At 37.2% G+C, this 25,962-nt stretch overlaps 3 protein-coding genes and 1 pseudogene across 4 annotated transcripts; 2 read left to right on the top strand and 2 right to left on the bottom strand.

Annotated features, from left to right (window-relative positions):
• The first annotated feature begins 264 nt into the window (after positions 1-264).
• Positions 265-4,604, top strand: LOC110765569 (Chaperone DnaJ-domain superfamily protein). 2 transcript variants are annotated; one of them, XM_021968708.2, is made up of 5 exons: positions 265-501; positions 1,474-3,069; positions 3,566-3,679; positions 3,886-4,035; positions 4,180-4,604. In XM_021968708.2, exons 2-5 carry the CDS (start codon positions 1,480-1,482, stop codon positions 4,324-4,326), a joined length of 2,001 nt encoding a protein of 666 aa, XP_021824400.1. In that variant the 5' UTR covers positions 265-501; positions 1,474-1,479; the 3' UTR covers positions 4,327-4,604. The 2 variants fall into 2 exon arrangements, with proteins under 2 accessions (XP_021824400.1, XP_021824398.1); XM_021968706.2 differs by having other exon boundaries at positions 277-501; positions 1,474-3,075.
• Positions 4,605-5,342: 738 nt separating this feature from the next.
• Positions 5,343-7,509, bottom strand: LOC110765571 (cytochrome P450 CYP749A22-like). The gene is made up of 5 exons (XM_021968712.2): positions 7,192-7,509; positions 6,880-7,103; positions 6,538-6,770; positions 6,019-6,397; positions 5,343-5,915 (listed from the first exon to the last, which is right to left on the bottom strand). Exons 1-5 carry the CDS (start codon positions 7,481-7,483, stop codon positions 5,487-5,489), a joined length of 1,557 nt encoding a protein of 518 aa, XP_021824404.1. The 5' UTR covers positions 7,484-7,509; the 3' UTR covers positions 5,343-5,486.
• A 1,859-nt stretch (positions 7,510-9,368) lies between these two features.
• LOC110765572 (cytochrome P450 CYP749A22-like) lies at positions 9,369-11,687 on the bottom strand. The gene is made up of 5 exons (XM_021968713.2): positions 11,321-11,687; positions 11,010-11,233; positions 10,630-10,862; positions 10,074-10,452; positions 9,369-9,972 (listed from the first exon to the last, which is right to left on the bottom strand). The coding sequence occupies exons 1-5, from the start codon at positions 11,604-11,606 to the stop codon at positions 9,544-9,546; spliced, it is 1,551 nt and encodes a 516-aa protein (XP_021824405.1). The 5' UTR covers positions 11,607-11,687; the 3' UTR covers positions 9,369-9,543.
• A 10,766-nt stretch (positions 11,688-22,453) lies between these two features.
• LOC110765565 (uncharacterized) lies at positions 22,454-25,443 on the top strand (annotated as a pseudogene).
• Positions 25,444-25,962: the final 519 nt, after the last annotated feature.

Genomic DNA, 25,962 nt, shown 5'->3' with positions numbered 1-25,962 from the left:
AAAAAAAAAAACCAGGATTAAGCCCTGAGGCTGGCAGGCTGGTCTTAACCAGAAATAAATACAAAGTCTTATTCTAAAAATGGAATAAATTCCAAGTCTTCACCGCGACTAAAATGTTAGCGTAAGGTTGTAGGAAATCACAAACCAATCAACACATTCGTTGACGACTTGTTGACTATAAAGCGTGAATGTGGTTCGTATGTGAGGCTTGCTACCCTCACGGCTGACGCAACTTACCACAGTCGCAATATCTTTTCATATTCAACGTTTTATTTATTTATTTATTTATTTTATTTTTCTGTTCATGTCTTCGTTAATTGATTTCGCTCGTACGTTTGGTGCCAAAACATTTTGGTTTCAATTTCAAAACCCTCCCAAGGGAAATATCGACTTCGCTATCCTCCGTATTCTCTGAAGCTCTCTCTTTTTCTTTGGGTATTTCACTGTGGTAGCTTCGTCTACGAAGAGCTAGGGTTTTCCCCCTGTTTTATTCCTTGAAAGGTGAGGTTCAGTCGTCCCTTTTTACATGTGATTTTCTGCATATTTGTCCAATTTTCAGCTTTCGGTTATGATTCCTTGAATTTCCGTGTCTTCGTTATGTTTACGCGTCAATTTATGGATTCGTGATAAATGATTTTATTCAATAGGCTCCCTGAGTTTTTGATTGAATTTAGGGTTTGGTTGTTATGCAATTCCCTTCGGTAAGCGATTATGCTTTGTTTCGTTGAAAATGGTTGAAATTTGATTTCTTTCTTTAGGGTTTCAAGTAAGAGTTGCCTAAACTTTATTGGGTCGTTGTTTCAATTGCGTATTCGAGATTTCATTGGTGTTATTCACCTATAATATATTTGCTTCGACTGAAAACAAGACCTAACAGATTTTTAGGTGAAGAGTTTTTGTATTTGCAAGCCACTGGTTTGGCATTTGTACGAGTTAAAGATGAATGTGTGCTTTGATGACCTATTTCCATCATAATTACAGACACAAACACAAAGACACATTAAAAGTTTGTTTGATGAGAATTGGTTGTAGTAAACTGGTCGTACAAGGCTCATCCATTTGGATCTTCAGATTTCTTAGGAGTAATGCTTACCTGATGAAACTTACTTGACATGAAAAGCGGTATCTGCCCATGAAAGTTTTATCTAAGTTCTTGACAATTATTCCTTGTCTTTAGCTAATTTCTTTCAACTAAGTAGCATGCAGGGTATGCCAATATTGATTCCGTTTGAATTCTATATTTATAGACATGTTTAAATGAGTCTATTGAATTGTATACTTATAAGCATGCTTAGATGAGTCCTATGAAATTATCACCTTTGTGCAAAAGGTTCCATTTCCATTTCCATTTATTATTATGTTTTTACAGTACATATTTTTTGGATTTTGATTGCCAATATTTATTTTATCAGCCAAGAAGGCTGAAATGTATGTGATGGGAACTCAAATTTCTCTCATTTTTTTTGGATGCAGAAGTAGATGAGAAGGAGAGGACCATCAAGAGAATTTTCTGAACTCAGAAGTTGTTCTGGGAAGAAAACTGTGGAAAGTTGCAAGGTTAAAGGGGATGTTGATAAAGTTGTGTTCATTGATCTTGAGGATGAAGATGTCATCGATGTTGATTATCCCGAGTCTTTACAGCCACAGTCACGAGGTTCCAGTACATTGAGAAAAGATGGAAAATCTAAATTCTGTAGTTTCATCTATATAGATGATGACAATGATGATGATAATTACGTTACTCCTGTAATCTCTGTTGAAGAGGTTGGAGACCTGGATAGTGATGCCACCTCAAGCAAAAGTTCTTTTCCTGCTTCTAACTATAGGCAGAATTCTGTAGCTTCAGATGGCGATGAATGTCAGGTTGTCCAGGAGAAGGGTTCTGCATTAAAGCGGTCAAGTTGCAAACAAACCCGCTCTGGTAAAGCTCCTGGCAGAAATCGTTATGGTTTAGGTTTTGAGTCTGAGAGTGATTCATCTGATAGTGATTATTCTGATTGCGAGCTAATAGAAGGGTCTTATGGGAAGCTTCATGAACATTGGGAAAAAGCTTCTCAAAAGAGAAAACATGTTGTTCATAATGGTCAGTCTGGTTCAGCTGATCGAGCTAGTGGATCTGGATCTCATAGTGATAACCATGCTAATGTTGAAGTAGAGAATAGGACAGCACAGGAAGATGTCCCTGTTTGTTCAAGTTCAAAAAATGGAAATTATGAAAAGGAAAACCTTCCAGACTTTATGGGAACCCGTGATGGCCACGGGAAGGGTAGTTCTTTTGGTCCCCAAATGGATGGTTCTGTGGAATCAAATCAGAATGTCCCAAAAGAAGATCCCCTTATTTATGAGTGGCAGAGTTCCCAAAATGATAATGAAGAAGAACAAAGTCCTGAAGAGCCTCCCTTGTGGTCTAAGGAAGACCTATCTAAACATACAGGGACTTCTTTTATGGATAATGTGCAAAAGTTCAGGGATGAAACTAGTTTTTCTGATTCCTTGCCGGGTTCTAACAATGATAAAGGGAAACCTAGTGTTTTGAATGATGAAATTTTTTCCTGCAGAAACAAACATTCTGGTGAAATGCCTGGTGACCATGACAGAGTTGAATTAAGGGGCAAGAAGAATGATGAATTTCATGATGCTTTTTCTAGTTGCAATACTTATTTGCCAAAGGAGTGCAGAAATGGAGCTGCTTTTGAGGAAAAGGACAAAACAGTTTCTGGACAACCATCTGATGAAACACAGATGGATTGTGGTTTCACCCCTTCTGAAAACAAAATTGGTGCTGTCCATGGAAAACCTTGTTCCCAGGAGAATGTGATGGTAGACTTTGAGGAAGTATCGTGTAATGGAGTAAGTAGTGATCGGGGGGGATTTGATTCAGAAAGAGGGAAAGAATCATGTGATTTAAGGGATATGTTACAAACTGAAGATGGTTACGTGAGTCCTGTCCAAAGAGATGCAGCCACTGTAGAAGGAGATATAATCACTGATCGAGAGAAGCTCAAGGAGACTGCTGAATACAAGCGAGCAATAGAAGAAGAAATGGCATCCAGGCAGCAAGTCTTACAAGTTCAGGTTCTGCACATGCATACATAGCTTTTTTGTTTTACTTTTATATTCAAGTTCATGTTTGTTTATTTTGGTCCATCGGGCCTTTAGACTACCACAAAAATAAGCGCCAATTTCCCTTTTTCACCCTCTACCTTCTTGTGAGTTGAACCTTCCCACTTGGCTTTTTGTGACTGGTAGTTTAAGTTAATTTTATTCATTAATGAGTATTATAGTCAGTCTGCCCTAGTACATATTATGATTTTCTATAGGGGTTCTGATAAATTCCAACCAATATTTTAATGTTTTTCATATGCAATGTATTTATACATGCTCGACATAATCCAACCAATATTTTAACTATAATCCATACACTTTTTGTTTCTTGTAGTTTTTGTGCATTTCAATAGCTTTCTGTTGGTACAAATTGAGCTTGAAAGGAGCTTTTGTACTAAAAATGAGTAGTCTGTAGTGAATGACCACTTGACCTGACATTGAGTATATTTCTGTTTTTCAGGCAGAAGAGGCACAAAGATTACGCAAGAGGAGAAAGGCTGAAAACATGCGGTTATTAGACATGCAGAGAAGGCAAAAGCAACGTGTGGAAGAAGTAAGAGAGACGCAAAAGAAGGTTTGTATTCATATATTCAATATTCATTCATCATATCTTATTTTTTCCCTGAATGCTGCTTTTCATTTTGTCTTGACTTTTTTTTCTCCCTGATACAACAGTTAGCTATTTATTTACTTTTCAAGTTTAAAGGACTCTCTATATTGTTTTAAGATCAAGTACAATTGATTGGATATTTCTGATGTGTTAAATAATGCCATATTCAGGATGAAGAAAATTTAAATTTGAAAGACCAACTTCGTGCTGAAATAAGGAAGGAGCTTAAAAGATTGGAATTGACATGTATCGATATGGCTTCTTTGCTTCGTGGCTTAGGAATACAAGTGGGGGCTGGCTTCTGTCCTCTGCCACATGAGGTAAGTTAAATTAAGTTTTTGATCTAAGATGCTTTAGGTTCTTGGTAGTTTTTGGTTGAATGGGTTATGAAAATTTGAACTATGCGGGTTTCAATGCATTCATATATTTTATCTAAATTATTTTATTGGGAATGGCGATTTCAGGTGCATGCAGCTTATAAACGGGCATTGCTGAAATTTCACCCAGACCGGGCATCAAGAACTGACGTACGCCAACAGGTTGAAGCCGAGGAAAAATTTAAGCTTATATCTCGCATGAAGGAAAAACTTTTATTAACTTCATGTTGTTGAACACATAGTTTGAATTTTGTTTCACAATTGATCGATTTTCCGATTGCAATAGATTAGGTATTTTTTTTCCCTTTTTCTGGCGGCAGATGCATTTGCCTCATAGCTTCAGATTCGTCATTGGATCCATTGGCATTTTTTCAACCTGATTTTAGCAGGTGACAAATCTATATTGTAAATCAGTTGTAGTCTCTCGTAGTTAGCAAAGGAAATTATTGTTTCAAATGTACAAATGCTAACTTGCTTATTTTGTTTGGCCTTGTACTGCCATTTGCCCCACAGATTTTTCTGGGTGACTAATTTAAGGCTCTCCGCTTTCTCAGGCCAATCCTTGTGGTAATGCTTTCCTTGTTTTCCTATAGGAGGCTAAAAAATAGGGGGGGTTCTCTGTAGCAAACCCCCAATCTCCTGAAGACATCCCCTCCCATTTTTTGTCATCGAACTTAACATTTTGATCCTTATTAAAGCGAATATAAAGAAAATAAAAGATGCATACATGAGCTAGGCTAGTTGGTCAGGGAGGGAGTTTGTCCTTTTGCACTTAAATTTGAATCTCATGTATATATATATATAATTTTGTCAGGATTCCCGTAGATTATATTAATTTAGAGTAGTTTAGGTTGTGTTTAGGTTGAATCTCTTTCCTTGTATCTTCTCTCCTCTCACTGTTTTACATTGTCTCATTCGACTTCATCTCTGCCTTGACTCCTCCCCTTCACCTCCATCGCAGCCGCACACAGATCTGAGGCTGTGGAAGCGACTTTGTTCGGCGCGATAACGAAACCGACCTTGAACCAAACCGTTTGTTCGGTTTGCTGACAACACCAATTTTCTGGTGCTTTGGTTTGGTGTCGGTGCTGTGTTTTCCTCCACTGAGGCTCTCGGTTCGGCGTACAGTTTTGGCTCAACACCAAAACAAACCACACCGAGCCCACCCCTAATTTAAACTGTTGCTTATATAAAGAAACTTCGTGTAGTGAAGTCTGAAGGTCGGTAAACTCCAGAATAATAAAGTGAGATTTACCCCAAAAAAGAAGAAGAAATCATTCCATTTATTATTTCGTCTTTGCTGAAAAATAAAAAAGCTACCATAACCAGGGGGAGGGAAGGGGAGAAATTAAGTGCAACATTTATTGAAATTAATGAATTTTGGTCTTCACGTTTCACAGTGAGTGCAGTATGACTTGAACTCCACGATGTGGCCGAACTGTCATATACTGAATTGGTGAGTGGACATAACCAGGGGAAAGGGTGAAGCTGTAGCGCTGTAGAATCATTGCCAGAGCAATCTTTACTTCTGCGTTTGCGAAGTTCATGCCCACACAAGTTCGAGGTCCCAATCCAAAGGGTAAGAAGGCGACCGTGTTATTTTTAGTAGCTTTAGCAACCCCTTCTGAGAATCTCTCTGGTTTGAAAAGGTTCACGTCTTTTCCCCAGAATTTAGGATCATGATGAAATGCAAGATTCGGGACGTGCAATTCAGCCTTAGCCGGAATAATGAGCCCTCCCAGCTTAACATCCTTTTCAACTTGCCTATTTAGGGAAACAACCGGAGGATATAACCTTAGAGACTCGTTGATGATCATACTCATCTGCATTAGACAATGAACAAAATCAGGATTTCAAAACTTAATTGAGAACAATGATTCTGCCTGTAATTAGATAAGCTAGCAATCAACTGGTTAACTTTCTTACCGTTTTCAGTTTGGAAATGCCATCAAGAGTTGGAGTTTGTCGACCAAATAATTGTAGGACTTCCTTTCTTGCTTCCTCTTGCCAATCCGGATGGAGTGCCAGGAGAAAGACAGTCCAAGCAAGCAGAGCATTAGTGGTTTCTTGTCCAGCAAAGTAAAACGTCTTGCACTCATCAACAATGTCATCGAACGAAATCCTCTGGTTTTCATTGGTATCATGATGAGCCTTCAAAAGTACTCCAAGAAAATCACTCCCAAACTCGTCTGCTTCTCCAGTCATGGCCTTGTTTTCTCTTTTCTTAACAATCTCGGCTATGGTGTCTCGTATTCCCTTCTCAAGCTTGTCCGCTCTGATCTCAGCATTGGTTTTGTAAAACATACTGCAAATTTGAATGATAGACTAAACATGAGAAGTGTAAATTTGTTGTGAATACTTCTCTGCTGCTCACAAGTGTAAATTTCAATAGCTAAAAGAAACATGGTGGATTCTTTTGGTATCATTTTAGGTAAAAGAAGCTACCTGATGCCAGGAAACCTGGGCCTGAGAGCATTTTGGAAAATAACGGAGGTCAACTCCATCAACATATCAAAAATTCTCTTCCCTTCTAAGTAGCTGCTGCCAAATGCTGACCTAGAAATCACTTCTGAAGTCAACAACCTAAATTCTTCAAAGACCTCGATCTCCTTGCCTTCATGATTTTTCCACCTTTGTAGCATTGTCTCAGTGCTAGTTATCATATCAGGAACCATACCCTATTAACACAACAACATCATGCGGTCAATAACCAAATTTACACGATAGAAAATTTAACTTTTCCCCTTCAAACTATTTTTTTTTTTATATATAGTAAAAATAGCTTACTTTTAAGCTCTCTCCATGGAAGGCATGGTTGGCCAGCTTTCTTAACTTGACCCATTTTTCACCTTCTGCCATGGAAATGCTTTCTCCAAATAGCTTCTTCACATAGCCTTGGGACTTCTGTTTTCGAAAGAGCCTATCTTTGTTGTTTAGTATCTCTTTGCTCAACTCAGGTTCCGCAATGAGCAACTGAGGTTGAGTACCTTGCCATTGAAGAAAATTCTTCCCTGTTGCAACAAAAAGACTAAAATTTATCTTTGAACTAATTAAAGGTTTATAAAAACCAAAGTTAATTAATGAAGAGTTTCTACGTACCATATATTTTGGTCCATTGGTGAGTATGAGGTTGAACTGTAGGGAATATGTCATGTGACATGTTTCTTGGCCTGCTCATAGCTTCCTTTTTCATGCTCATCATTTCTTTGGTGCTTCCATGGACAAGTCTGTAAGCAGGGCCATGTATTCCTTGCAGACCCATGAATTTCTGTATGCGATTTGGAACCCACCATACTTTGCGAAAGATCCTGATGAGAGCTAAGAGAATTACAAGGAACACACACACAGAGCTTGAAACAGTGAACATCGAGTCTCCTAATAACCAACTCATTTCTTTTTCTTTCTTGATATGTTTCCCTCTTTGTGGCTGTACCTATTTATACGCAATTTCAACTGTCGAGGTGTTTTTTTGTTCGTTTCGATAATTTCTAATAATTAGAATCGGTCAGGTCAGAGACACCATATTAGAAGATTGAGGGTCCAAATTTTAAACTTCACGAAATTAATTCGACCCTATTGTCGGTATCAGCGTCTTAAAAAGAGATATATTTGTGCATCAACATATATTTTCATCCCTTTGAAGAGCATTATGAATTATTGGAAACAAACAAGATGCCATTTTTGACCATATATATATATATATTTTGAGAGATCCCTTAAATAAGCTTATTTGAGAGACATCATTGTAAGGCCTACCATACATTGTATTTCATTAATCCAAATAATCTATTTGGTAGATATTCATTCGAAGACCATCTTTGCAAAAAATCACTTGAATCCGATATCATTTGACCACTCAATTAAATTACTAAAATTTTAGTACTTTATTGAAGCACCGTGTTCATTGATTTTTGTAGGACACAATTAGATGTTTAAACAGTTTCCGATTTGTCTAATTTTTTCAAAGATGATCTATGAATGAAGACTTAAAAAATAGATGATTTGAATCGTTAGAAAAAAAAATCGTAAAGTACCCTAAAGAGCGTCATTCAAATAAAGTTACTTGGAGGAATCTCTTAATATAAGGGATTTATATATATATATATATATATATATATATATATGTGTGTGTTACGATATGCAACAAACAAAAAATAGTTGCCATAGTTGACATATATTATAGATTATAAACTTGACATGATATTATATTGACGCTCATCAGATGGCGTTGGCCAAATGCAAGGTTGGTTGATTATAATATTTGCCCATTTCATTACAATTATGGCTCATAACATGGATTTGGAATTTCTTATTGCTTAATCCCATTAGAATAGATAAATATTGCTAGCTGGCTGGCCACATTCCCTATATATATATATTTTATATCTTTCCCAGATACATATGGTAGAGTGTTTAAGCTGCATTACATCACATATATTATATCCAAAAAAGCGTACATGTAATATAAAATAATTGTACAGCCAGCCAGAAACAAACTCAGTCTTTTTCTGACTGTTTCTACGAAACTACTCATGATCTCCTGATATGTCAACGGTTAGCAGCTTGATCTGCTCATTTAAATAAGGCCAAAAAAGAGAACTCAAGGTGCAGAAGAGTGATGACAATAAAGAGGATGAAAGGATGAAAAGCATGCAAGGGTTTTAAATTTGAATTGACATATTCAAACGTTCGTCACATCTTTTTGTTTTTTCTTCCTTGTACAACAATTTGCTATTTCTTTATTATCTTTCAAGTTTTTTAGGACTCCCTGTCAGGTAATTTCAAGATCAAGCAGAATAAATTGGATATTTCTGATGTGTAGTGCTCTCACATCAGAAACATCGGAAATTTAACAAAGCAAAAAATAACATATAATAAGTGGTTTCATTATTAATAATACTAATGTTTTGTGTGATAAAACTTCACATTTACTGAGCTTTGTAGGTGGTTAGGTTGGGAACAATATCGGTATTGCTAATAATGGTTGACCCGTCTTTCTTAAATTTAACATATAGCTATAAATTGTAATTATATTTAGGATGAAGAAAATTTGAAGTTTAACTTTACATCCTTTCTAAAGAACGTGCATGTTGTCACTAAAGTAAAGTCTCTCTCTCTCTAATGTCAAGCTGCATGTAGACACAAGTATTGTTGGTACAATTGAATAATTGATGGTTCTTTTTTTTTTTTCCGGTTACATAATTGATGGTTCTTTTGTTACCTGAATATTGATGCTTGTTTGAATGATGGTTCTACCAAAAGCGTAATTACAAGCAGCAAAGCAGCCAAAAAAAGGAAAGAAAAAGAGAAAGGGGGAGTTAGTGCTAACTCATAACAGGGCCTCAAACAGAGGTTGCCCTGTATATTATTTAAGCTATCTTGCCCAGTATATTATATACTTTAAACACCAAGATCAAGATTATGGGCAATTCTGGTGGTACTTTTGACAGTTCACAGAGAGTGCAGCACAACCTGAACTCCATGTTGTGGACGAACTGTAAGATACTCATACGGCGAGTGGACATAAGCAGGGGAAAGAGTGAAGGTGTAGCGTTGGAGAATCATTGACAGAGCAATCTTTGCTTCTGTGATCGCAAAGTTGAAGCCCACGCATGTCCGGGGTCCCATTCCAAAGGGTAAGAATGCAGCTATGTTATTGTTAGTAGCTTTAGCAACCCCCTCCGCGAATCGCTCTGGTTTGAAAAGTTGCACATCTTCTCCCCAAAATTCAGGCTCATGATGGATTGCTAGTATTGGGATTATCAATTCAACATTAGCAGGAACAATGAGCTTCCCCAGTTTAACTTCCCTTCTAACCTTCCTCTCCACGGAAACAACAGGAGGATATAACCTTAGAGACTCATTGATGATCATACTCATCTGCATGGTGATGAACATAAATGATTGGATATTTAAAAAGAAAACAGGATTGCAGACATAATTAATCGAAAGCAAATAGGTTGAGTTCTTGAGTTTCTTACAGTTTTTAACTTGGAAAGGCCGTCAGGATTTGGATTTTGTCTACCAAATAATTGCAGGACCTCCTTTCTTGCTTCCTCCTGCCAATCTGTATTAAGTGCCAGGAGAAACACAGTCCATGCAAGCATACTATTAGTGGTTTCTTGTCCGGCAAAGTAAAATGTCTTGCACTCATCAACCAAATCATCAACCGAAATTCTCTGGCTGTCATTGGTATCATGATGAGCCTTTAAAAGTAATCCAAGAAAATCACTCCCAAAGCTGTCTTCTTCTCCATCCATTGCCTTCTTTTCTCTTTTCTCAACAATCTCTATTATGGAGTCGCGCATTCCTTTCTCAAGCTTCTCTGATTCGATCTCATCGCTAGTTTTAAAAAACTTACTGCAATTTTGAATGAAGGCCTAAACATGAGAAGTGGCAACTGACATAATCTTTGAAGAATATTGTTGAGAATAGTTCTCTGCTGTGCAGCAGATGGGAAGAAACACAGATAAGAATATGATCCCTTCTTCAATGTGGTTATTCCCCAAGTCAAAATTTCGTTAAATGGAAAATTACCTGATTCCGGGAAATCTGACAGTGAGAGCATTTTTGAATATTAAAAAGGATAACTTCATTAAATTCTCAAAAAAGTTATGTCCTTCCAAGTAGCTGCTGCCAAAAGCAGTCCTTGAAATCACTTCAGAAGTGAACATCCTAAATGGTTCAAACACCTCAATCTCTTTTCCTTCATTGTTTTTCCACCCCTCTAGCATCGTCTCGGCACTAGCTACCATATCTGGAACCATGCTCTAGTAAATCAATACCCCAACATGGAATTAGAAAATTTACCTTAAATTCATGATCTTTTAGTATTTTCGCATTCATAGATAATTGATACAACATTCACTACAGCACTCTCTGCAAGAATTCATATACCAATAACATTAAGGACTTACTTTTAAGCTCTCTGCATGGAAGGCATGGTTAGCCAGCTTTCGCAATTTTCCCCATTTTTCACCGTCGGTTGTCCCAAGACCATCTCCTAAAAGTTTCTTGACATAGCTTTGGGGCTTCCTTTTTGCAAAAGCTCCATCTTTGTTATTCAGTATCTCTTTGCACAACTCAGGTTCCATAATGACCAACTGAGCTTGAGAACCATACCATTGAAGAAAATTCATCCCTGCAATTGCATTTAAATTAAAAATGACCGAAGATTCTCAGCCACAAAAACTTTTTAAAAACCACTGTTAATGAAAGGGTTTGTTACCATATATCTTGGTCCATGAATGAACATGAGGTCGAACTGCAGATACTATGTCATGGGATAAATTCATGGGCCTGCCAATAATTTCCCTTCTCATGTTCAAGATTTCTTTGGTGTTTCCATGGATAGGTCTGTAGGAAGGGCCTTTGATTCCCTGCAAAGCCATCAGCTTCTGTATGCGAGTTGGAGCCCACCACAGTTTGTAAAAGATGTTGAGGAAAGCTAAGAGAAGAAGAAACACACACAAAAAGCTTGAAAGAATGATCACTAGGCCTCCCAAACTACCCATATTTTTTCGTTTAGTTTTTCCTCTCTGGCTCTATCTAAACCTAATATCTCATTTCAACAGTCTGCTATCAAGTCTCTTGCTCTTGTCGTGAGGTTACATATTGTACACCATGAAGTCAAAACTATGAATGAGTCAGGATGGATGCATGTGGTGAAGAAGTTGCCACCCTGGGCCACATTCAGACTTTTTGGTGTACTTTTTCATACCTATAGCTAATTGGGTCTTTCTTTTTGGCAACATAGTATCCTCCCCTCATGTAATGTTTTATTATGTCCTCCTAGACTTTTGGTATCATATATTATGTCGTATTTGTCTACCTTCCTCTTAACATTAATGGGTCTTTTCTAACTTACTCATCGTAGTACGTAGTCCGCCCGTTAGTTTTCAAGTTGGTTTGAGTATTATAAGGAGAACATATGTTTCTGGGGGTTGTTTAATGAAGGCATTGAAGAGGGAGTACAAACAACTAACAACTGTTATTAATTTAGATAAAACAAATGGAAAATGGTGTATTTTTTATTATAGTAAATTGAGCTTAGACCCATAAAATTTATTTTAAATCACCTACAACCCTTTCCTTTACTTTTCTATTTAAAATACCCAATTTTTTCAAATAATACCCGATGACTAGGATCCAACTAAGCAAGTTACCTAATATAACTTAAAATCTGATTTATTGGGATTCCAAAACTACCCCTATTTATAAGTTAATGTGTTATGGGGGGTGTAACTAATGACACATGTCGAATTTGGAAATATCTCCAAATAGTTGTAATGGATGTAGGAACTAATTTAGAAACTTATTTGAAATTAAATATTAAATTCAACATTAAAGTATTAGTAATCTATTTTTGAATTAATGGCTAGTAATCTATTTAAAGTATTAATAATTTAAATTCAATAATAATTTAGGAATTAATGTTGTTTTCTTTTTATGAATTATACGACCTGAATTCTTTTTTATTATAATTTTATGAATAATAGTGTACATTCTGATTATGTTGAAAAATAATTTGATAATCTATTTATTGTTTTGTTTTTAAAACTTTTTTTTTAATGAACCTATTTTTTCTCCAAATATTATACCTTTTTTTTTCTTTATTACTTGTTTTATGAAAAATAATTTGATCATCTTTTTATTGTTTGTTTTATGAAAACAATTTTTTTTTAAATGAGCCTATTTTTTCTCTCAAAATAATGTACATTTTTTTTTTTCTCTAATAATGTACCTAGTATAATGAACCTTTTTTTTTTCCTTCTAATAATGTACCTTTTTTTTTTCTCTACTAATATACCTAGTGAAACAATTTACCTAGTATAATGAACCTATTTTTTTCTCTAAATAATGTACCTTTTTTTTTGGAGATATTTAGTCAAATACCCATTCTTAGCACTAAAACTATAAATAAACCCTACATCATTTAATTTCTATAAACAAACCCCAAAAAAACCCAAAAAATGACAATTGGCCCTATTGAATTTAATTTTGATTATTAAATTACTTTGATACCCTATTGAGTGTTTTGGGCTTTTTTATATGTTTTGGGGTTGGGTTTGTTTTGAGAAATCAATGGTAGTTTTGTAATTTAAAACAAGTTAAAAGCCATTTTGTTATGTTGTAAATGGGCTTTGGGTGTGTTTCTAAACTCCATTTCATATAGGGTATTTTTATAATTTGGGCTCCTATATTGGGTATAATAGTGAATCTCCCTTTTTTTTTTTTTCTCTAATAATGTATACCTAGTAAAACAATTTACCTAGTATAATGAACTTATTTTTTTCTTCTAAATAATGTACCTATTTTTAATTTATAAAATATGTGCATAAATTTCAATTATACAATGTACCTATTTTCTATAAATTATTGTGTACCTATTTTTAATTTATGAAAAATGTACGGAAATTTCAATTACAAAGTAATTGACCTATTTTTGTTATTTTTTTTTGGTAAATAATATACCTCTATTTTTATACGTATATATTTATATTTATATTTTTCATATGTACATTATTGGATATGTAATTTACATATTTTTTTTATTTGCAATTTTAAGGGGCCATATGTTAGAGGGAATGACAACCAAAAGAAATGGGGTGATTGATATGCTATTAATAGGGAGTTTTAATTACAATTATGGCAGTTAATGAAATGCTTTGAATAAATTATAAATAAAATATGAAGTCTGATGGTAATGATGTAAAAATGTAGTAATACTACGACCTCTTATATCATACTGGTCATTTAAGTTTGAAATTGGGTTTTACACATCGATTAATAGAATGATGGGTATATGTCTAGGAAATAGAAATTGTAGGGACCTATATTGGACAAACCCTTTTTTTTTTTTTTTGGGCCAAACAATAAGAGAGATTTTATTGATAACGAATAGTAAGGTTTACATCTTTAGCTAGAGTATCAAAAAGCCAATTGATGCCCACCTCATCCCACCGGTGGACACCCCCAACCAAATGGGCTGCTTCGTTACACTGCCACGGCGAGAACAAAAACTCTACTGAGCTAAAAGAATTGCATAAAAACCTACTATAATGAATTAACCCTTCTAAGGTCATATCAATTTTGTCTTTATCCTGAAGCATTTTAATAAGATGCAGGCAATCAGTTTCTGCTAAAATATGAAACCTAATATGAGAATATTTGTTTGTGGGAATTTTCTGTGTATTCTTCTCCTTGTAGGAGGTCATATTTATAATACAACGAAACCTGAATGGGCAAGTAAATAATAAATTCCTAAATCTATTTACAGTAGGAAATCAGGAATTAAAGTAAATCAATTACAATTATAATAGGAATTCTTGGTGTGTAAGGAAAGTAAGTCAACAGTCCACAAGTCACGCCAATACTCCCCCTCACGTTGGTGCATAGATGTTGCCAATGCCCAACTGGTCCAGTGAATTATGGAACGCTTTACTGGAAATTGCCTTTGTCAAAATATCCGCCAATTGATCCTCGGACTTTATGAAAGGAAACTGAATCACTTTAGCTTCGAGCTTCTGTTTGATATAGTGTCGATCTACCTCAACATGTTTGGTGCGATGCAATAGCTATTGCAACCTTGTTGTCACAAAAGAGATTCATTACAGATGTAGGTCTATACCCAAGTTCAGTAAGCAACCTCCTTAACCAAATGAGTTCGCAAATTCCTTTGGTCATACCTCTGAACTCGGCTTCTGCACTGGATAAGGCGACCACCTTCTGTTTCTTGCTTCTCCATGTAACCAAATTACCTCCCACAAATGTGAAGTAACTAGATGTGGATTTCCTATCTGTTATACTTCCTGCCCAATCTGCATTTGTGTAACCATCAATATTCAGATGACCATGTTTTGAGAACATAAGTCATTTTCCAGGATCAGACTTCAAATATCTAAGTATCCGAATAACTGCATTCATGTGGTCTTCACTCGGAGAATGCATAAATTGACTGACGACGCTCACCGCATAAGCAATGTCTGGCCTAGTATGAGACAAGTAGATCAATCTTCCCACTAACCTTTGATATCTTTCTTTGTTAGTTGGAACTTGATTCGGATATTCTCCAAGATGATAATTCTGAACAATAGGAGTGTTCGCGGGTTTGCAATCTAGCATTCCTGTGTCTGTCAACAAGTCCAAGACATATTTCCTTTGAGAGAGAAATATGCCTTGCTTCAATCGAGCCACCTCAATTCCCAAGAAATACTTGAGTCCACCTAGATCCTTCATCTCAAACTCAGTAGCCAAATAGTCTTGTAGTTGTGATATTTCCTGTTTATCATTCCCAGTAATAATCATATCATCAACATAGATTATTAATGTCGTTACCTTCCCTTTCCGATGTTTCAAGAACAGAGTATGATTTGAGTTGCTCTGTTTGAAACCATTGTTCTTCATTGCCATGGTGAACCGTCCAAACCATGCACGTGGTGATTGTTTCAATCTATAAAATGTTTTTCGTAACCTGCATACTGTTCCAGTCTGAGTAGTATTATATCTAGGAGGAATGTCCATGTACACCTCCTCCGTGAGTTTTCCATGTAGAAAAACATTCTTTACATGAAACTGGTGTAGTGACCAATCCAAATTAGATGCAAGGGACAATAAAACTTTGACGGTGTTCAACTTTGCAACTGGTGCAAAGGTTTCTTCATAGTCTATACCATATGTCTGTGTGTACCATTTTGCCAAGTCTTGCCTTGTATCGCTCGATAGATCCATCTGCATTGTGTTTTATAGTAAACACCCATCTACATCCAACAGTCTTTTTTCCTTGTGGTATAGTCTCCAATGTCCAAGTTTGATTTTTTGTTTTTTTTCAAGAGCTTTCATCTCCTCTTTTATAGCTTGCACCCACTTAGGATCTTTCAATGCTTCAGAGACCTTAGTTGGAATATGGATAGCAAACAACTGATGCACAAAAGCCTTGAGTGGTTGTTGCATTCCTAAGAGGACACAAATTAATGTGCAAACAACCAATTAAAAATACCCGCAAGTGCACGAATCTATTGAAGTATAGATTATGTAAGTACGGGGTCGATCCCACGAAGAACTTGTCGGCTTCCTATAAGTTCTAATTTGAGTACGTAAAGAACACTTAATTGACACACCACAAATGCACAAATGCAAAATGGAAACTAAAAATGAGTAAAGAAGTGTAAAAGAAATGAAACAACACAAGAAAACTAAACAAAAACACAAACAGCATTTTCTATCACCCTTTTATCACCCATTTATCACCTATGAACAGTGCTAAAGCGACCGGTCGTTTTTGGGCAGATTCGAAACTCAAAATTTGACTTGAAAAGCGACCGGTCGTCAGGTAAAAGCGACCGGTCGTTTTTGGGCAGATTCGTTTTCTCTGTTTTTCAGTTTCGACCTCTGTCCAGTGTTTTGCCTATAACTTTCCAACCGTACGTCCAAAATTCACGTTCTTTATACGGTTGGATTCAGCACAGAAAATGGAAGAACACAACGCGGACCAAAAGTCCAAAATAATTACAGAAAGAAATAAAATTCAGTAACAAAGACACGTAACGTGTCAAACACGCAACTCACACACACATTGGGGGGGGTTTTGATTTGGTTCAAGTGATCTATTTCTATTGCATGTAAGTAAATGGACTTCGAATTTAAATGAGAATGGAAGAGATGAATTATCAAGATGTGAAATCAAAATGTAACAAACACTAGGGTTTCGGAATCCACCCTAAACAATTCTACCCAAGTTCATGAATACTCAAGTGATGAACTCTAAACGTGTTGATGAAGATGTTCGCAATCAAGACCATGGGTCGTGGCTCAAGACGCATTGATTCTCTCTAATATACGTAAAGTGCATGGTTCGTGCTACAATACTTGTGCCCTCCTCATAACCGAACCTAGGTATGGTTCGTACTTCGATTCAATTACAAGGAGAACCCATTAAGTTCAAAGAGAATATGAACATCACAAGAATCCTAATAGCATGGTGTTTACATTAGGTATTCAAGAAACCAATTCACATGGATGATTCTTACTTCATCCATTTATTGCTTAGGATAACATGAGGATACACATAATCCCAACAATCTCAAGAAGCATGCTTTCAAAGGTGATCAATCAAAGAAGAACATACATCAAGGATAGATTAATTTGGTGAATTGGAATTCATCAACAATATCTAGAAATTCATACACTCAAGCATCAAAACAATAAGGTATTCATGTTTAGGGCTTCAACCTAAGCCCTAGCTATGGAGTTTAGTTCCTCATAATCATTTCAAACACAAATTCGAAATAAAACTAGAAAGAAGTTACAGCTTTTGTGAAGGTGGAAGCTCAAGGTCTTCAATGGTGGAAATCTCTTCCACTTCTTGCTTGGATGACTTTGTCTTCCTCCTCTAGCTCTCTAGCTCCCAGCTTTTAGAAAGTCTCTGCAAATTGTAATAAAAACTGAATGAATGATCCGTTGCCTAGCTGCTGCCCCAAAGTCAATTGATTCCTCTCTATGCTCCTCTCTCTCCTCCTTTTCATCATGGCACACTTTTGCCTTTGTTTTCTTGTCTCCTCTCATGATGAAGTTTTGTCCTCACAAATATACTCTCAGAAAATTCCACTTAACTAAAGTAAAATATTGTTACGAAAGGCATGGTAACAAGTAGAAGTAAGATCACACTAAGTGGAGGTGAAAACTGGCCAACTCGGATTTCCAGAGCTGTGGTAACATGCTGGATTGGTTGGATAGGAAATACTTATCCAATGGAGCTCAAATTTGGATATGTTGTAGTCAACATCCATTGGAACAAGTCTTATGAAGATCATCACCTCATCCAAGGACCGGAACATGCTGATCCAAGGCCACGAAGTTGACCTACGAAAATGAACAAAAACAGAATTTATATCAAATAATGCACTTTTAGCTCATTTTCATACAAACCAAAGTAAAACCTATTAAAACACAAAAAAGAAGTAAAAAGCTATAAAATGTCAAGAACTAACTCAAAATAGTGGGTGAATAACATGAAAAATTATGTGTAAAAATGAACCGAACAGTGGTTCAGATAGCTTCTCAGTGGATACATGATTTGCAATTGGATACTTGGATGTCTTGCCAATATTAGGTGAATAATGGTTTGGTGGCTTCCCACGATTTTTCCTGAAAGGTAATTGGTATCCAATAGATTTATTCTCTAAATTCACAAGTGTAGGAGGAGTAGTTACCTCAGGGATATTCTCAGGAGATTGGTCTGTTGGTACTGTTTAGTTAGAGGGGGGGGGGGGGGGTCTTCATCTTGTTGTTCTGTATTGTCTGTAGGTGTAGGACTCGGATCAGAAACATCTTCGCAGGGATCAGGTGGATCAGGTGATTGATCGCTATAAATGGGCAATTGATCGCTTTTTAACAGAGAGTAATCTCGTGCTCCAAACTCGGGCCGATTGATCATTTCTGTACATATGAGAATTTCTTTGTTTTCCAAGTTGCTCCAATTCTGCTCTTCACTTTGTATCTCTCCCTGAAGTGTAGAATTGGATGATGGGTCATGGAAGAACAGCTCAGATTCCAAAAAGGTCACATCCCAAGTGACATAGGTATGTCGGGTAGTAGGGTGATAACAGCAGTAGCCTTTCTGATGAGTGGCATAACCCACAAAAACACAACGAAGCGCACATGGATCAAGTTTGCTGCGTTGATTTTTGTGGAGATGAACGAAAGCCACACATCCAAAGATTCGGGGTGTGAGTACCAAAACAAAGGGTAGGGGCCCGTGTTGAGGGAGTTTTAAAGGTCAATACACTAGAAGGCATGCGGTTGATCAGGTGAACTGCGGTGACTATAGCATCATCCCAGTGATGGCGAGGAACATGAGTGCCAATCAAAAGTGCTCGGGTGGTTTCAAGAAGATGTCGATTCTTTCGTTCAGCAACACCATTTTGTTATGGTGTCTGAGGACAAGTCGTCTCATGGATAATTCCATGTTGTTGGAAGTAAGTCTGAAAGTCATGATTGACAAATTCTCCACCATTGTCTGAGTGAAGAATCTGTTTGTGGAAGAACTGAAAACGGGCAAACATTTCATTTTTATTCTTCAGCAAATAAAGCCATGTCATCCGCGTATAATCATCTACGAATGTGACAAATCACTGAACGCCAGAATGAGCAGTGATAGGTGAAGGTCCCCAGACATCAGAGTGAATTAACGTAAACGGAGTAGTACACTTGGTTGTACTCAACGGATAGGGCACACGGTGACTCTTGGCTAAAATACAAGTATCATATGTGAAGTTAGAGTCCTTGAAACTGGAAAATAAATCTGGTATAAGATGCTTCATATAACTAAAAGACGGATGTCCCAATCGACGGTGCCACAACCAGATTTGCTTTTGTTTGCTATCAGAGGGATGCGTCACACTATTAGTCATGCTGGGACTGAAGTCATCTACATAATATAACCCCCCTCTCTGAGTACCACGACCAAGAATCTCCTTAGTGTGAATATCCTGAAGCAAACAAAAACTCGGATAAATTAGTACACAACAATTCAATTGTTCAGTAAGCTGACTAACAGACATCAATTAATTAGACAAAGATGGAACAAGTAAAGTATTAGACAGTGAAAGAGAGGATGAGAGTGCAACAGTGCCAACCCCTATCACAGGATAAGTAACTTCATTGGCGTTAGAAATACAAGTTCGTCGGGGTTGTGTAATATGCAGAAAATCATCAGGATTAAACGTCATATGATCAGTGGCACCGGAATCAATTATCCAACTACTAGAATCAATCTTATCCGAAGTATGGAATCCATAACCAATACCTTTACTAGTCGTATCGCGTTGTGTTCAGTCTTTGAGAGTAGCCCAACATTCGGGGTAGCCATGCAATTTAAAACAAGTCTCATGAGTGTGTCTTGAATCACCACAATATGAGCAATCTCGTCCATGTGTCGGGGTCGTCAGTCGGAAAGTCATAATTTGTGCAGCGGAAGATGCATAGGATACAGGAGGAATTCGTATCGGGATCTGAGCCTGAGTCGGGGCCGGAGTCGGAGTTGAAGTGGGGATCTGGGTCTGAATCATAGACAAATTCGGGGTCGGGGTCATCATCGGAGTCAGGGTCGAGGTCATTATCGGAGTCATGGTTGGAGTCGTCGTCGTAGTCGGGGTTGGGGTCGTCAAAATAGGATCCTTATTTAGGATCGGGCTCGGGATCAAAAGTTGCATCTGTAGGAGCTGAGCCACTTGGGCACTCAACTCGGCTATGGTTGGGTGAGAAGGAGAGAATGAGTTGGTGGTGCTACCTCCATGGGGGTTGAAAAAATCATCAACCCCCATAGCAGTAGCGGGGGTTTGAAACTAGAGTAAGCAATTCCAAGATCGCCGCTCTGATACCATGCTAAAATATGAAACCTAATATGAGAATATTTGTTTGTAGGAATTTTCTGTGTATTCTTCTCCTTGTATGAGGTCATATTTATAATACAACGAAACCTGAATGGGCAAGTAAATAATAAATTCCTAAATCTATTTACAGTAGGAAATCAGGAATTAAAGTAAATCAATTACAATTATAATAGGAATTTTTGGTGTGTATGGAAAGTAAGTCAACAGTCCACAAGTCACGCCAACAGTTTCTACCTCAACTTTGTCAACCCCTACATCCATTACTGCCATCAGAGCATCACAAATGGCTTCAGCTTCCATCATGAGAGCTGACTGACATAACATGTTCCTAGTACCGCCCACCATGAGAAGAAAGCCGAAATGTGATCGCACCACCCACCTAACTCCACCCCGCAAGGTTTGCTGCTGCCAGGCACCATCGCAATTAATTTTAATCCAGCTAGGTTTCGGTTTTTGCCAAGATAGTGATACCGTTTGTCCCTGGTCTAGTGGTCTGGGCTTGTGCCTGCCAAGATAGTGATACCGTTTGTCCCTGGTCCAGCGGCAACGACTTGTGTTGCGATTCTTGAAATTCCTGGACTTGTGCCTGCCAAAGTTGCACAGCTTCAGTTGGGCACACCTTCTTACCTTCAAAGACATTACGACTTTTCCATATTCGCCAAAGTCCATAAGCTATCCATTGCAACACCACATCTGCATGCTCATCTTACCCATATATATGCATTAACTCTGTCCAACAACCATCAAAAGTGGCACTCCTAAGCTATCTCGTATCCAGTTGGAGTGAACTAGCAAACCAAAAAGCACGTGCAAATTCACACTTAAAGAATAAGTGCAAAATTGATTCCCCCTCACTACCACAAACACCACAAGTATCATCAATATTAATATGCTTCTGGCGTAAATTTTGTCGAACGGCCACCGCACCTTTACAAACTCGCCAAACGAAGGATCGAATTTTTGGGGACACATTCAAATGCCAGATGCTCTTCCACAGAGCTGTGTGAGCCTCCGTGTTGCTCGATTCCCTTATCCCTTTACTGCCTAACTCTCCTCTTCGATGCAAAAACTGTGCAACATGATATCCTGAACGGATAGTATAATCGCCATGGCTGGTATGGTGCCAGATGTGCTTATCAGGGCAACCCTATCGACTCAAAGGAAGACTAGTAATTATTTTAGCTTCGACATGATAAAAAAGATGGGCAATGTCCTCCTTAAGCCATCTTTTAGCAACTGGATCGATCAACTCCTTCACCATTGATGGCATATCAGGGTGCTTAGATTGTATTTTAAAAGTGTACGGCGTCAGCAACCAGGGGTCCTCCTTAATTCTCACATGCTCGCCGTTTCCTATTTGCCACCGCATTCCTGCCTCCAAAATTCTTTTTCCTTGCAAAATCCCTTTCCATCCCCACGAAGAACCACGAATATATCCTACCTCCATAAATCCCTTCCCCTGAAAATACTTCTCCTGTAATAGACGCACAAGTAGAGAATCTAGGTTTGTTAGAATCCGCCAACGAAGCTTAGCAAGCATAGCTAGATTGAAATAAATGAGATCGTGAAACCTCAAGCCTCTATGTTTCTTAAGCCTCTTCATTGTTGTCCAGGCAACCCAATGAATCCCTTTTCTGTCTGCGTTTCCTTTCCACCTGTAATTTTCACATTCTCGTTCAAGTTCTTTACAGAACCCAATTGGCAACTTAAAGCAAGACATAGCATGGTTTGGCAATGCCATGGCCACGACTTTGAGTAAAACTTCCTTCCTCGCCATAAAAAGATATTGTTCAACCCAACCCGTCAATCGTGTGGAAACCTTGTTGCGCACATCTTCAAAAACTTTTTTCTTGGATGCACCAAAATCTGCAGTTATCCCTAGATACTTCCCAAATTCCCCTTTTTGCTTGATTTGCAGTATGTCCTCCATGCTTCGCTTAATACCCATCGGACAATTATTACTAAAAATTATGGATCGATCACATTTTGCTACTAGCAAAAACTTCAACAGAGTCTTGAAGGCATTGAACACACTAGCACCAGAGATGTTGGCTAAACCTCGATCTGAAGTGCCAGCTAAGATAAGAGAAAGTACACGATTTTACCCCTACTTTAAGGTGATGAAATTTATTATTATAAGTATTATTGTTATTATTCCAACAAAGACTATGTTTTACTTTCAATTTCTTATTAATTCATTTCAGGATTGTATTGGAGCTATTGATGGTACACATATTCCAACCATGGTGAAGGGATGTGATGTAAGCAGCTGTTGTTAATATTATGTTAACTCGCAATTGTACGGGGCAATTAGTAGTATAGCAAGACAAGTACGAGGTCGTACCCACGAAGACTGAGAAGTTAAAACTAGTTATGTACTTAGATTACCAAATTCAAGAAAGTAGGAGGTTGTCTAAAACAGAATTTAAAGCAAGAGTGGTTGTGATTGTTGAACAAAATAAGCAAAATGAAATTGCAAACAAAAACAAGTAAACAAATGTAACAAAGAGTGGTTTTAAGAGATGGAAAATAGATTTGGAGACTAGGGCATTCGAATCACCATAACAATTCAATTCTGGGTTATAAGGAGTCAAGTAACAAGTCTAATTCATATTCAAAGATTGGTTCTAGCTAAAGTATGATTAGGCCATGGTGTCTGGTTCTAACCTTGTATTCCTAATTTCCTAATTTGATCATATGTTGTCTAACCTAAATTAAGCATTATGAACCCATTAAGCATAGAAGAATAATTTAAACAACCAAGCATGTATCTAATCCCTGTTGTCGAATGTCCATACATACTCTTCCTATTCATAGTTCATTTTGAATCAAAGAATGGTGTCTACTCTTGATTCAAACCAAGATAGCTAACATACAAGTTCTAATGGTGATCAATCATTCAAACAAGCATATTAACTGATAAGCATAATGAATAAGAACATGAATCATGAATCCAACTTGAAACTCCAAACTTGAAACTTATGAACCCAGAATATTCATGTTAGGTTACATCGAAGCCCTAGTTATGAAATTAGCTGCTCATAATGGAAAAGAAACTTAGATAGAAATGAGAAAACATAAGGAATGCAATAAGAGTAGAAAAACCCCTTTTCTGAAGTTCTTGTGGTGTCCAAGACTTCTTCAAGTGCTTCTCCACGTCTAATGCTTCTCCAAGAGCTTCCCCACATCTAGAATGATGTATGACAGCTAGTAGGTGATTTGGGATGAGTTTGGGTGAGTGGTGATGGCTAAGAAAGAGGAAATTCGTAGGGAAATGGAAGGGAGGTTTTCTGGAGCTGTTTTAGTGATTTGGGGTAGTTTAGAGTATTGGGTTGATTGCTAGAGTGTATGGGGTTGATGGGAGTGTATGAGGATGATTTCTGGATGTGTTGATGGAATGATGGAAGTGTGGAGGATGGCTGAAGTGAATTTTGTAGCTTGAAGACTTCTTTATTTATAGGGCTAAGAGGGAGGAACATCATGATGAAATCCAACACCACCATTCCTCCTTTAATACAATCCATAACTCCCACTTTATCTTGTCTATGTTAGTGTGGTTGGAATCAATCACATCCCATACTTCTTTGCTGCACCTCAAGCTTTCTTCACATGGGTGTTCAAAGGTGTTCAATTGTGGCTGCCATTTGCTGCCAACCCATGTGGGTTTTCTTTTGGTTGCTGGAAATAAAAGATTCTTCTGAACCAGGCTTGGTTTAGGAAAGCCTGAGGTTTCAATATGTATCCAATGGGGCTCAAATTTGGATATGTTATAATATACACCCATTGGAACAACCTGTATGAAGAATGCATTCCCATCTGAGCAGTACAAGTGTACATTTTGGGCCTTGCAAGTTGACTGCCGAAAATAGACTGTAATGTATGGTGTTCATTTTGATGGGCCCGCAGATTGGGCTTGACTTCATCAATTGATACGTTTTAGCAGTCTATCTTGCAGTTTAGAATCTCTTCTTTCCAACCACATATAAATTGGGCCAAAACAAGTTGGGAGGAGGAAGATAAGGCCGAAACAAATTGCTAACTCAGTCTGCTCGTTTTTGCACCATTTTGCATCTTTTCCTATCCAAAGCCACCATTGCTACCTAAGGCCCAATGAATTGAATGATAAACAGAAAAGGGATTAAAATCACAAGTTTAACTCAATAACATAACCAAATCATAAGCTAGAGGGGTACAAACTGATATACAATTATGAACTGATCAGCAGCTATCGTAATCGTCATGGAAAGATATCACAAAATGTATTAGCAGCATGTAACTTTGATTTGGAGTTCATATACATGCTCAGTGGATGGGAAGGTTCAGCTCATGATTCAAAAGTGTTAAATGATGCTTTATCAAGGAGGAATGGACTCAAGGTACCACAAGGTACACTCTTATCTCTTCATTTTATTATTATCATTCATTATATCACGCTTTGCATACAAATTTATTATATATTTTATGATTAGGTAAATATTTTTTAGTGGATTGTGGATTTCCAAATCGACGTCAATTTTTAGCTCCATTTTGAGGTGTACGTTATCATCTCCAAGATTTTGCTGGTCAAGGTCGTGACCCTGAAAACACAACTGAGTTGTTCAATCTTCGCCATGCTTCCTTGAGGAATGTTATTGAGAGGATATTTGGGATATTTAAATCAAAATTCACAATTTTTAAGTCAGCACCTCCATTCCCATATAGGACTCAAGCAGAGCTTGTGTTAGCTTGTGCAGGACTACATAATTTTCTTCGAAGGGAATGTTGTTATGATGAATTTCCTATTGAACCAGAGAACGAGTCTTCATCATCTTCACCATTACCAGGGAGTGAAGGAGATAATGTGGAACAAGTCTTTGAAACTCAAGAACAACAATGAGAGAATGCTAATGAATGGAGAGTTGGTATAGCTTCTGACATGTGGAGAAATGCCATGCAAGATAATAACGCAACTCAACGATAATGAGCATTGGAATTTCTAAAGGAATTTTTATTATGGTTTATTCAACGTCATTGAAATGAATGGAACCTTTGTCATTTTATAATTGTACTTTGTCATTTTTATCATTTTCTAATGTTAAGGACAACTATTCTTTGCTTTTACGTAATTGTATGCCGACTAGTTAATTCAACATAGATAAATGCTATTTGTAAAATAAATATAAAAATAAGTATTTAAAAGTCTATAAAACTCTATGACAAAAGTATATGAAAGTTTGTCACTTTACTTTGTAAAGTATGTAAAAGTCATTAAGAATCTGTCAACTCTAGAATAGTCACTCACTTAAAAAAAGTCTTTAAAAGTTAGAATTCGATATACCCCCTTAATAGTTTGTCTGGAACCCAATTCATATTGTCTCAACAAATAGCGGATTCGACCAGCCTCCTGTGCATTGGCCCTATAGAATAAGATAGAATCGTCGGCAAAGAGTAAATGAGAGATACTCAGACCATTGGACGTAAGCAGGAAACCATGTAAAGT

This window comes from Prunus avium, chromosome 1 (assembly GCF_965620075.1).
Source record: "Prunus avium chromosome 1, drPruAviu1.hap1.1, whole genome shotgun sequence".
In the NCBI taxonomy this organism is placed as follows: domain Eukaryota; kingdom Viridiplantae; phylum Streptophyta; class Magnoliopsida; order Rosales; family Rosaceae; genus Prunus; species Prunus avium.
This window is presented reverse-complemented; position numbering and strand designations above follow the sequence as displayed.